Source organism: Chanodichthys erythropterus, chromosome 11 (genome assembly GCF_024489055.1).
Source record: "Chanodichthys erythropterus isolate Z2021 chromosome 11, ASM2448905v1, whole genome shotgun sequence".
Lineage (NCBI taxonomy): Eukaryota > Metazoa > Chordata > Actinopteri > Cypriniformes > Xenocyprididae > Chanodichthys > Chanodichthys erythropterus.
In genome coordinates, this window is record NC_090231.1 from 9,307,753 (window position 1) to 9,320,229 (window position 12,477).

The 12,477-nt window shown below is 35.0% G+C and overlaps 1 protein-coding gene across 1 annotated transcript; it reads right to left on the reverse strand.

Moving 5' to 3' along the window:
- Positions 1–266: 266 nt before the first annotated feature.
- vbp1 (von Hippel-Lindau binding protein 1) lies at positions 267–10,997 on the reverse strand. The gene is made up of 6 exons (XM_067401475.1): positions 10,842–10,997; positions 10,424–10,548; positions 7,823–7,889; positions 4,124–4,222; positions 3,590–3,728; positions 267–1,058 (listed from the first exon to the last, which is right to left on the reverse strand). Exons 1-6 carry the CDS (start codon positions 10,920–10,922, stop codon positions 982–984), a joined length of 588 nt encoding a protein of 195 aa, XP_067257576.1. The 5' UTR covers positions 10,923–10,997; the 3' UTR covers positions 267–981.
- Positions 10,998–12,477: the final 1,480 nt, after the last annotated feature.

Below are 12,477 nucleotides of genomic sequence, written 5' to 3' on the forward strand. Positions count from 1 at the left end.
CAAGGACTGGCTGTACAAACACTACTGACTCTGTACCTCTTTATCAAGGGAATTTGAAATGTACTACAGATTAAAGTAACATGTTAAAAATGTTCTTGTTGAATATTATGCAATCTACACTCCACCCACTATTTTGGGGTCATTTTACAGTTTAATGAGGATATTATCACTTCAGTAGTTGTGCTGCTCCAAAAGAATGCAATTGAAAGGCAATAGAAGTTTAAGACAAAATTGGTAATTTCAGTAATGCACAAGTGATTGCCAAAGATTGAAAGAAAGGGACAGAATTGCAGGCACATATTTAATTAGTTGCAGCTTATTCATCTCGCTCACTGCCAGAACCTCAATCAGACGAGGAATTATAAAAAGCTACGCAAATTAAAAACAAAGACCAGCTCATCGATTTTGTGCCTTCACAAAACGCTTCATTATTAGTTCCTTGTTCAGTGTTTAATGGCTACAATGTGACAAATGAGCACAGGACAAGAGATGAAAAAACAGACATCAGAGAAGGCAAAGTAAAGGGAAGTGGAGAAGAAAGGAGGCTGATGAAACAAGATGTCCCCCTGATATTCTGTATGCTGCATTTTGACAATGATCTCACCAAGATAAGGCAAGAAAAAATCCACAGAAAGAAATAGGACCATAGGAGTTTAGCATTACAGTTTAGCTTTAACAGAACTGAAAATGTTTACCAAACAACAAATGAAAAGGAAAAAGGGCACAGAGGAAGACAAATCTGTAGACCCTGTGGAGAGAACCCCAATCTGATAGAGCTAATAATTCATCATAAAAAAGAAAACAAGAAAACTACCATTATTACTTTTGTTTGATGTTTTTCACCTTTTTACTTGAAAAAATACTTTAAAAAGTAATAAATCAATAGATAACAGTTGGTGTTGGTGCAAACAGATATATGGGGGTGAATTTTCTGATGAGGAAGGAATTCGGGTGGGGTGTGACCAAACTAGGCCTCCTTTTCTAGGACCGCTCAGCAGATTTGAGGAGGTTATCTTTGCTCCTTCTCTTGACATCCCAATTGTAAACACGTGCCATATCTGTGAATAGTGGTTAAGGTGTATCTGAAAATTTTGGAAAGTTATCTCTGCATTTTTCCTCGCTCTGCAACCAGGAGGAACGTGTTAGACTAAGATGACACAAGAGTCAACACATCTTTCACATAACAGATTCTAACAGGTGGTGAGAACAGGTGGCACGTATGGTCTGTATCTGATTTGCCTGAAAGAGTTCTTTCATGAAAGATATCTCCAGATGTCATTCCATTTAAAAAAAAAACATTAACAGTTTGCTGAGGCAGAGAATGTGATGTGGAATATTCCTAAGCAAAATTCATATAATTCACTCAATGATCACTTAACCAACACTACATGTACATACATATATGCATTGATAAATATTAACATTACAACACGACAAACACAATTACCCCTTTTCCACCAATAGTGTTGGAGCCAGTGCATCTGTCCATGGCTATCCAAAGTTGCGAATTTAACTTGTGTGCAAAACTGCATAATTCATTAATGTTTTATGCGACATTCCACTGTTTCCATTCCATGTGTTCAAGAGAACAAAACCATCACTTCCTGGGAAATTGGTGCAAAATATCTGTATTAAAAATGGAAGTTGCTGCAATCAGGGAAACCATGGAAGCTCTTTTCTCCTACATCATAAATGACTTGCATCTCAGAGTGCACATAAACTCTGTCATGTTATTTTGCATTCGGATGCCTGGTGCTTGGGATCACAATCATGCAATCAGATGTTTCTGGGAGGGAATTAAACCAAATAATTTTGATGACAGACTTTGGCTCAGGCATTTGATCAGAATGATCATTTTAGATGCTGTGCAATTAAACCGATCCACTGGTTAGTCCAGTTATCCAATCACATCCACTGTTGAGGCAAAGTCATGTGAGTGTTTTTGTTGCACATCAAGGGATTTATTCAGTAAATGTGTTTCCATTGTAGTTTTTGTGCATGTCTTATCAGATCAAAAAATGTATCCGCCACAATTGAGTGCATACTTTATGCACATTTTTAGAATTTATGCACATCTTAGAGTTTCCATTCAGCATTTATGCGATATGCTAAAATGCACCAAAAATAGGTGGATGGGAACATAGCTCATCTCTCTCACAACTGGCCTGCATTTCCACTTACTTGAGAGCCCAATGATGATGTAATTGACAAGACTGTAAAGTCACTCATAGCTTTGAGAACATTTTTCCAACTGAAGTAATTAATTCAGCATCTTTATGCAATCACAAGCTGGCTTTTGAGGTAACAGTTTGAATGTATAAACAAACATGTTACATATATGATATTTATAAATAAAATGCTTTTGGTGGTAATGTATAAAATGGACCAGGTTGTGCATAAACCAGAACTAGCATCATTGTCTAAAAAAAGTTGCACATGGGGACTATGAGAACACAGCTACATCTCATTCATTTCAACCTCAATGATAAATCTGAACAAGATTCACTATTACAAAGTCAATAATAAGCAATAAAGCGAAGTGTCTCAATGCTATCCACATCAAATACTGGTAACAATATAAAAACTGGACTCTTGCGGATACATGCATAGACTACAGTAGAGCTGCACGATTAATCATTAAAAGATTGTGATCTCGAGTCATTCCAAAATGACAACAATACACCTGTCTATCAAACATTTGACAAAATCACACTGGAACATTCGAATCTACGTTTGTGCTGCCGCTGACCCGGAGAGAGCAGTTATCATGTAAAGGTATGCAACAGCAGTCTTTTTAACCACACTATCATTTTTGTGTTACAAATATTATCATCATAGAAGTACTAGTATAAAAAATGTATCATTTGTATATAAACACTGATGTATATGGTACAGATCAAAATAGAGCAAATCTCCTTTTGAAAGTAGCTTGGCACTTCAACTAACGATTGTATTGATTATGTTGTTATGACACCAAGTGGCAACAAGTGAACGTTAAAAAGAGTATTTGTCATTGAATCATTCTTTTAAGAGATGTGTTCAAAAGCACTGATCGTAAAGTGAACATTAAAAAGGGTATTTGTCATCGAATCATTCATTCAAACTGTTTAAAATGTTTCAATCAATCTGAATAAATTTAATAGACTGGAGCGATTAACATTTTGTCGGAACCTCCGGTTCAGAAACGTGGGATAATCATCTCTGTTTCAAACTAAAAAAAATCGTGATCATGCAGCTCTACACTACAGTTCAAAAGTTTTTTTGTTTTTTTAGCACATTTTTAACCGGTTTTCTCCATATTCTCGTTGCTCTACTAAAGTATTCAAGACTTTTCCATTTTAAATAGCAATTATTTAAAATGAAAAACACAAAATAATAAAACATTTCTGTCAGTGAAGATTAGTTTGTTCCATTACTTGATATTGCTTCTACCATTTACCTATCAATTATTCAAAACAGCTTCTCGGGCTTCAAAAATGACTACAAAAACAAAGTAACATAAACAAGTATAATTTAAGTAAAGGAATAATCAAACAATATGGAAAACAAACAAACCTGATTCTGTATATTTGCCATTGTTTAAGGATACTGACTTCAGTGGTTGTGAACTGGTCTCTGAGGAAATCCAGGTCCTCTTCCAGAGAGTCCAAATTACGGGAAGCTGTAGCCAGGTTTTTTTCCAACAATGCCTGAGCCTCATCAATATCATACTCCAACATGACATTAGCCTAATGCACAAAAACAATAACCATGGCTATAAGCAAGTTTTCATAATAACTAAATTACTAAATTAACTATTAACTAAATTAAAGACATGTTTCTACAGTCATTGTCAACATGAAAGTTTTTCATGTCTAAAGTTACTTGAGTGTTTGTCATTTAGCAGAAATATTTTATTGAAGCAGTTGGGTATACATTTCAAATGTTCAAATATAGGCAGGTATATTACGGTCAACATTATATGGTGTTCACAGCTCACTTCACTTCTATTATGTGATGCAGTGACAGTGTAATTAAGCAGCGCTTGATTTTATCAGTCGGTAAATGATTGGACATATTTAAATATCAATTTTTGATTTCATATTGACTATAAATACAATGAAATACAGCAGTCAAAACTTACCCCAAGCCACAAACACACTTTATCTGTGGGTGGGACAGAGGCCTTGCAATAGACATTATCCGCCAACAGAAAATGTGTCTCCATGGGATCAGTAGTGTCCTGTGATGGGACATACATAATTCAGATCAGAAAAACTTACAAAGTGATGAGAGACAGTGCAAGAGTGATTGAAAGTGACAAAGAACAAAACACTTGCTGCATCCCATTAACATTATATCCATCCTAAATAGTATTTGAAATTAGAATTAGTGTGTCCCTACTCCCTAATCAGTATGTGGAAAGGAGTATCCCAAAAGTACACAGATCGTGACTGAAGATTCAAAGTTTAGATTCATGCATACTTTAACAGTTAATATTAACCACAACCCATTGTGCTTCAGACACGAAAAAAAAAAAAAAAAAACTGACGGTTAAGTAGAGGTTTAAATAAAAGAGTTTGAGTTGTTCATTTCTAACCTGATGAAAATGTTTAATTCATCTGTAAAAACATTGTGAAATCTGCATGCAAAACCCATGACTGGGAGATCAATGTGCTACTTCTTTTCTCTCCAATACAGCAGGAAGAACTGAGTTGCATAAATCAAATGAACTGAAATGTGGAATGTGTGTATGAGGATATTAAAATCACAATACATCGAAAGTAGCGGCAGATCACAATAAGATCTATAATGTCCATTAAGGAAAAAAAGGTGAATTTTCATTTCATGCCGACTTTAACTGTGACAAGATAATTGACAGGCCAGTTTATGGTGGCAGGATGATACTCTTCTGCTACACACTCTTTTCTTAACAAAAAAAAAAAACACTTTTAGGGTATAGTCCAAGTAAGTGAATTGGGATGGGGCAACTTGTTTAGAAGCAATGTTTTTAGGAATAGGTTGTTTACAATCACGTGGTTTTGATGACATGCAAAATACCGGTGGAGGGCAAGCAGTGAAAATTAGAATGGAAGAGATGGAGAAAAGTACTTTCTGTATGGAAGAGGATTAGGGCCAAGCAATAATAAAAAATTTAGAGAACGAGTCGAGATAAAATGTTGAGAATAAACTCATTAAATTATGAGAATAAAGTCATTAAATTACAAGAAAAAAGTCGTAATTTAACGAATTTGTTCTCGTAATTTAATGACTTTTTTCTCATAATTTAATGAGTTTATTCTCAACATTTTATCTCCACTTTTTTCTCGAAATTTAACGACATTTTTCCTCATATTTTAATGAATTTGTTCTCGTAATTTAACAAGTTTCTCTCGAAATTTAACAACTTTAATCTCGAGATGGTTTTAATTTTTTATTATTGCTTGGCCCTAATCCTCTTCCGTATTTCTGTGCTGGTTTAGAAAGGTAAAAAAAGAAAATCACAACATATGTTGGACGTGATCTTTATGTTATGAAGATGAGCGACTTTTTCACTGAATTGAAAGACTTTCCTCCCATCGAGGAGGTAGATATAGAGTATGTAAAGCTGCCGTCATGCCGCGTTCAGTTCTAGTCTGGGTTTGTTTATATCGCACTGCCTTTCTGCTACTGAAGTTAGGGCAGTATTTTGAGTTTCTGTCCTGATTGTGAAAAATGTCGCCATTGTAGGTAATTTATGCTGAATCGAGAATTGCAACAGGAGCTCACATCATCGTTCAAAGAAAAAACTGGAAGGTGTAATACAATTGTTGCCTTTTATACGTGTAAAAACAAACTAAGGGAGGCAGGCTGAGGAGGTGACGGGAAGACGCAGTATATCAAATCTAATAATGTCACTGATTTAACCCACTCCCTATTAGGGTTGTCACGATACCATAAAAATGTCTTACGATACTATACCAGCTAAAGTATCACGATACCAAGTAGTATCGCGATACCATGCAGTTTACAAAATGAACCAAACTTTCATAAAAACATGAAAACAGACCAGATTTTTCTCTGAATACTTCATTAATGAGAATGAATAACAGGCTTTTATTACCAATCAAATGAATCATTGTAAATAAAATTCAACTTAGCACTGCACAGAAGCTGTATGAACTGACATTATGATGTAGCATTTATGCATTTACACTTCAATTACAATTGCATAAATAATGTTATGATATTAATGTTTCAAATATAAAAATCTGAATATAGAAATAAAAATGATAGACCTACTTTTAGATGGTAAAAAATGATAGAATAGGCCTACTTTTAGATGGGAGACTAAAGTCGCCAGTAGGTGGCAGCAAGTGTTAATGATTAAGTCAATGAATCATTCAACCGATTCGTTCAAAACGGCTGATTCATTCAAGAACGAAGCAAATGACTGTCTTAATGAATGGATTAGTGAGTCAGTGACTCGCCCAATTTGTTCAATAACAGATTCATTTAGAAACGAAACAAAAACAGCGCTGTTGCTCGTGTCACGAACTATCAGGAGCATTTTTGCCAGCCTATCTTGAAATATCTAAACCTGACTGGAGAGCAGTATGTATATTAAAACATATAATACATTTATAATTATAAAATCACGATTGATATGACTGATAAGAACCGAGTGCAAACCCGCTATAACTTATTGATGAATGGAATTGCATTTGTCTGTTCGCAAAGATGTTTCTAGAAACAAATTATTTAATCTTTTCCAGAAGTGGTCAAATGAGCATTGGAAAAACTGAATAAAACTGAAAAAAGAATTCAGTCTTATATAAAGATTTTATGATGTTAATTAAGTGAATTTCAGACCCTTTCTCCAGATAAAATGCACTGCGAACAACAACGTACAAGCGCAACTTTATCTCATTGCAAAATTAACTGAAGCATCAGGAAACAATAAGGCGCTAATTTTATAGAGCATTTACTACACAGGGCACAGCAGACAGTCAACGGCAGTCTCTTGTAATGTTTTTGCAGGCATGCATGTTCAATTGAAGTGTACCTGCCACACATACAACATTCCTTACGGTACTGACGATACTACCGTTTAAAAAATACAATGGCATGGCCAGTATTTTGAAGCTTTAGTATCGCGATACTACCGTAGTACCGGTACACCGTGCAACCCTACTCCCTATCACTCAATAAAATAATCACATAGCTGAGTGTTTTTGAAAGTGTTGTCTTTGTTGTTGAATCGACTTCTGTCAGCTTGTTAAACATTTATTTATTTGGACATTTTCTACCATATGATGGCTGAAGCAGCAGCAGCAGCATGACACTGTTCTCATGGTAACCAGATCAACAATGTGAACGGAATACTACAAAACTGAAGTGAAAACACCAAATTATCATTCAGTTGGATAAAATATCTTCTCTTCCCTGCAAACGATAGCATAAAGAATGTGGATATTTAACCAAGTCAAAAACAAATAAGGTAATCAGGTATCCATATTCATTTCAGTATCAGCAGACGCAAAACGCTATTAAAGGCGACAACTATAAAAAGTTAAAAAACGATAAGTAAAACGGTATAAGTTATGTAAACGATATAAACACCTTCTGGGTTCTCGATTTTATCGATTTGAGCAACCATAAACGACGCAAAACATATGCGTTTTTGATAGGACTCCTATATAGAAAAATCACTCCTTGCCCTCCAGACTCATTCGCGCCGCTGCTGTGACGTCATGTGCAAACAACCTATTAGAAAGCTGACCTTTCATTTGCATCCCTCCATCTATTCACATGTATGGAGATATGGGAGTTAAAACGGATCGTAAAAGAGTGATGGGCTTACCTTCTTTTTCTGCATGTGCCGTAGAATTTCTAACGTCTGTTTGATTTGTGGAATCTGGCTTTTCAACCTGAGAAAGACAAAAAAGGCAGCTTCTAGTAGAATCAGCAACAATATTTTATGCTTACTTTGTGCAATAAATCAGATTTATTAAATGCAGTAGTAAATCACTGTTTATTTGTTCCTTCTAACAAAAGGACAACAGCAGCCAACAGCAATGCAAGGAAACCAATTATACAGTCTGTACAGCAAAGCATCCTTTAGAATAGGGTGACCAGACATCCCCGTTTTCTGGGGACAGTCCCGGTTTTTGGTGCTCCGTCCCCGACTGGAGCAGTCCCCAGAAATGTCCCCGTTTTATAGCTCGTTCAAAATAATCCGCAAATGCACTGCAAAAAATCCCGACCAACACACAGCAGCCTGTTGGTTATCGGAGCAATCGTGTAGTGATTACCAAGAGTGTGCAGCTACACTGTCACTGCTACACTTGGTCGCGTGAGCGCCGCTACTTCATGAAGAACGTAACCTGGACCAGAGCAGAGCACCATTATCATCAGTTATCAAAAGAAACATTGTTATTGGTTTCAACTTTTAAGGGAGTAACATACTAACTGTTAGGGTTGCAAAGGGGTGGAAAGTTTCCGGTAAATTTCCTGAAACTTTCCGGAAACTTTCCACAGGAACTTAACCAGGGGAATTTTGGAAATATTCCAATTTGGAAACTTAACAAGAATTTACAGGAATTTATGGGAATTAATTGGAAGTTTATATAAACTTATAATATTTATATAAAATGTATCATATACAAACATAAAAATAAACATCTTGTTTGGTCATAACATGAAATTTCTTTTTCGCATTCAATTAATTCTAATTTAGTAAATATGTAAAATAAATATTTTAATTGCAGCAGTTGTTTCAAAATAGAAATCTTTTCTAACAATATCACTTTAATATCTCTTTCATCAATTTCACACATCCTTGCTGAATAAAAGTATTAATTTCTTTCAAAAACAAAAAAAGGAAAAAATTACTGACCCCAACATATTGTTTCAAAATATTTCCATTTTAAATAAATGATGTTCTTTACATTTTTATTCATCAAACAATCCTGAAAAAAGTATCACAGGTTATAAAAAAATATTAAGCAGCACAAATGTTTCCCACATTGATAATTGAGTATCAAATTAGCATATTAGAATGATTTCTGAAGGATCATGTGACACTGAAGACTGGAGTAATGATGCTGAAAATTCAGCTTTGCCTCACAGAAATAAATTATATTTTAATGTATATTAAAATAGAAAACCATTATTTTGAATTGTAGTTATACTTCACAATTTTACCGTTTTTTCTGTATTTTTGATCAAATGTGCATGTTATGGACTGGGGCAATGCACAGTGCATGCAGGGGGTGTGGCCTCAATAGGCCTGCAGCAAGTAGTGTGCTGTGTGAATGTCAGGGTAAAAATTCAACTGAAATTGGATTAAATCTGGTTGTTTTAACCAAAATTATGCTGCAAGATGTTTTTTTCAACTACATTTAAGTACCATGTTATAGGCTAAGCTGCAATTTTACAAATTCCCTGTTTATTCCCATAAATTCCTGTTAATTCCCATATATTCCCGTTAATTCCCATATATCCCCGTTAATTCCCATGGAAAGTTTCCAGCTTTGATAATTCCCGGAATTTTGCAACCCTACTAACTGTTCATGTTAAATTAAATTAATACGGTTATGTGTTTTATAACAGGGCTTCAAAAGGGTGCTGGATTGTTTTGGACTATTTAAACGTTTTCAGTCACAAAGCAGCAATTTCCACACACGTCTTAACTGTATCACGAGGTGAAGGTACACTCAGATATGAATAAATAAAACAATTATAATAAAATAATAATACACTTGCAACTTACTAAGTGCTTAAAATGAGTCTAAAATGCAAAATAATAGTTAAACATTTCTGTACAGCTCATGAAAATGAAAATATTAAATTCAATAATAAATGTTAAAAATATTTGTTAAATGCCATTTTATTTATCTTATCTCATATTTATGTTGTTTTAATTTTGTAATGTGATTTTTCAAAATAGTGTAATACCTTTTTTTAGTTAGGCCTGGTTAATAGTGTAATAGTTTTTGGTGAATTGTATTAAAACCAGACCAAAAATCCTAATAATAAAATTAAATCATAATAATTATTAATGTAATGATATAGGGAGCCCATATTTACCTTTTAAGTTATCTGTACTTAAACATTTAAGTTAATTCAATGAAAAGACCACATTAGGTCAACTCAATTAAATTGAGTTGTCAATTACCCCATTACTCAATTGAACTGTGGGAATCACTCCTCAAATCATTTGAGTAGTCTCAACTTATTAGGGTTTACAGTGAACAATTAAAAAACAAAAACCTTCAAAAACGTATTGTCCCCGTTTTTTATTAATAGTTAATAACAAATGAGATTTCGGTGATATTTTGACCACTCAAATAGGAAATGTCCCCGGTTTCCATTTCAGAAATCTGGTCACCATACTTTAGAATTGACACAGAAACCAATCCTTCCCCATTACTGTACTATGTAAAATGAATTATAATCAAACCTGAGTTTCTTCTGAGCCAGATTGAGCTCCATATATTTATATTTCTGATATTGTTCATCCAGCTTCCTCAGCACGGCGTCTGCTGTGTCATTGCCCGGCTGCTTCATGAAGGCATCCACATCTTCCTACAGAAACAGTTATAGTTCACATCTCATTATAACGACATCTTATGGGCTTCCTTAATGAATTTATCCTATCAATTATATAAATACTTGTTAGTCATGTGTTATGTGTCACTTAAAGCTCACGGCACCTTCAAGACATAACCAAGCAATGACTGCAGCCTTATAAGGAGAAGAACAGGGCGCTTTCTACTTAAGAAAGCCGTTTAAACACCAACACAATGACACAGAGATTTCACGAGAAACTATCGACAGTACGGACATGAAAAGGAACTATATGTCATATTCCCACTGACCACAAATATTGCTTCGGGGATTCCGAGATGTTTTTTCTTATTTGCAGCTCCTGCATTGCCACTCTCTATGGTCGCCGCCATTTTGGAGAGACATTCGGCTCTTCCTCTTGACGCACGCGCCCGTTGCTCTTACGCACGAGCGCTGCCTGCATAATAAAAGTAACGAATCTCCCTTTAACGGTGAGCGGGTGGTGTATTTTAAGGGTCAATCTATGTTTTATTGTCTGGTGATTTTCTCATTAAACGTGTTTGGAAGTGTTCTTTATGTTCAAATCCAGTACCTTATTCAAATTCAGTGAGCGAGTTTTTGTGCGCTTCGACACTTCACAAATCAACCGCCAGATGCCAGTGTTGCCCTAACGACCCCGAGAAAGAGCACGAGGCGCTGGCTGTGACGTATGCAGTTGGCGGTAAGCCAGAGGTTTGATCAAATACATTTGGTGTGAAAAGAATATCAATAAATACAATGGCCATTTAACTTCAATTTTATTTAATTGATATTGAGTCGGTCCTCTGCATACTAGATGTCTCGCAGATCGACAGACACGAGTGTTTGTTACTGCCATTGATATTGAGTCGGTCCTCTGCATACTAGATGTCTCGCAGATCGACAGACACGAGTGTTTGTTACTGCCTTCCTGTGTGTGTGTGTGTGTGTGCGTGCGTTTGTGAGTGTGTTTGTGAGTGGAAATCTGTGTTTTTTTAATTATTGAATATACATTAACATTATACATGCACTTTCGATCAAATGCAAATATTCAATATAATACATTTATGCATATAAATAAAACATAAAAAAACAATAATAAGACAAAAACGACTACAAAAAAATAAATAAATTGGGGAATAATGTAGAAAAAGCGTAAAATCGGTTATAAAAATATAAATTAAAGGTGCCATAGAATTTAAATTGAATTTACCTTGGCATAGTTGAATAACAAGAGTTGGAAATGACATACAGTGTTCCATTGTTTCATTCTTGTTATGTAAATCTCATTTGTTTAAAAGACCTCAGAAGAACAGGCGAATCTCAACATAACACCGACTGTTATGTAACAGTCAGGATCATTAATATGTACGCCCCCAATATTTGCATATGCCAGCTCATGTTCAAGGCATTAGACAAGGGCAGGCAATATTAACGTCTGGATCTGAGCACTGCTGAATCATCAGACTAGGTAAGCAAGCAAAGAGAATAGCGAAAATGGCAGATGGAGCAATAATAACTGACATGATCCATGATATTTTTAGTGATATTTGTAAATTGTCTTTCTAAATGTTTCGTTAGCATTTTGCTAATGTACTGTTAAATGTGGTTAAAGTTACCATCGTTTTTTACTGTATTCACGGAGATAATACTGCATGACGAACACTTTGTAAAGATCCATTTTGAGGGTTATATTAGCTGTGTGAACTTTGTTTATGCAATGTATTATAGAGTCGCGAGCTTGGGGGCGGGGATGCGTTGAATCGGCGCATATTTAATGATGCCCCAAAATAGGCAGTTAAAAAAATGAATAAAAAAAATATATGGGGTATTTTGAGCTGAAACTTCACAGACAAATTCAGGGGACACCTTAGACTTATATCACATCTTGTGAAAAAGCATTCTATGGCACCTTTAAATACTCTGTAA

Excerpts from the sequence above, each read along its gene's own strand:
- vbp1 (XM_067401475.1), bottom strand. The coding sequence starts at position 10,922 with ATGGCGGCGACCATAGAGAGTGGCAATGCAGGAGCTGCAAATAAGAAA. Across the intron at positions 7,890-10,423 it reads CTGGCTCAGAAGAAACTCAG|GTTGAAAAGCCAGATTCCAC; the intron begins GTTTGATTATAA and ends TGTCTTTCTCAG. Across the intron at positions 4,223-7,822 it reads GGCACATGCAGAAAAAGAAG|GACACTACTGATCCCATGGA; the intron begins GTAAGCCCATCA and ends GTCCCATCACAG.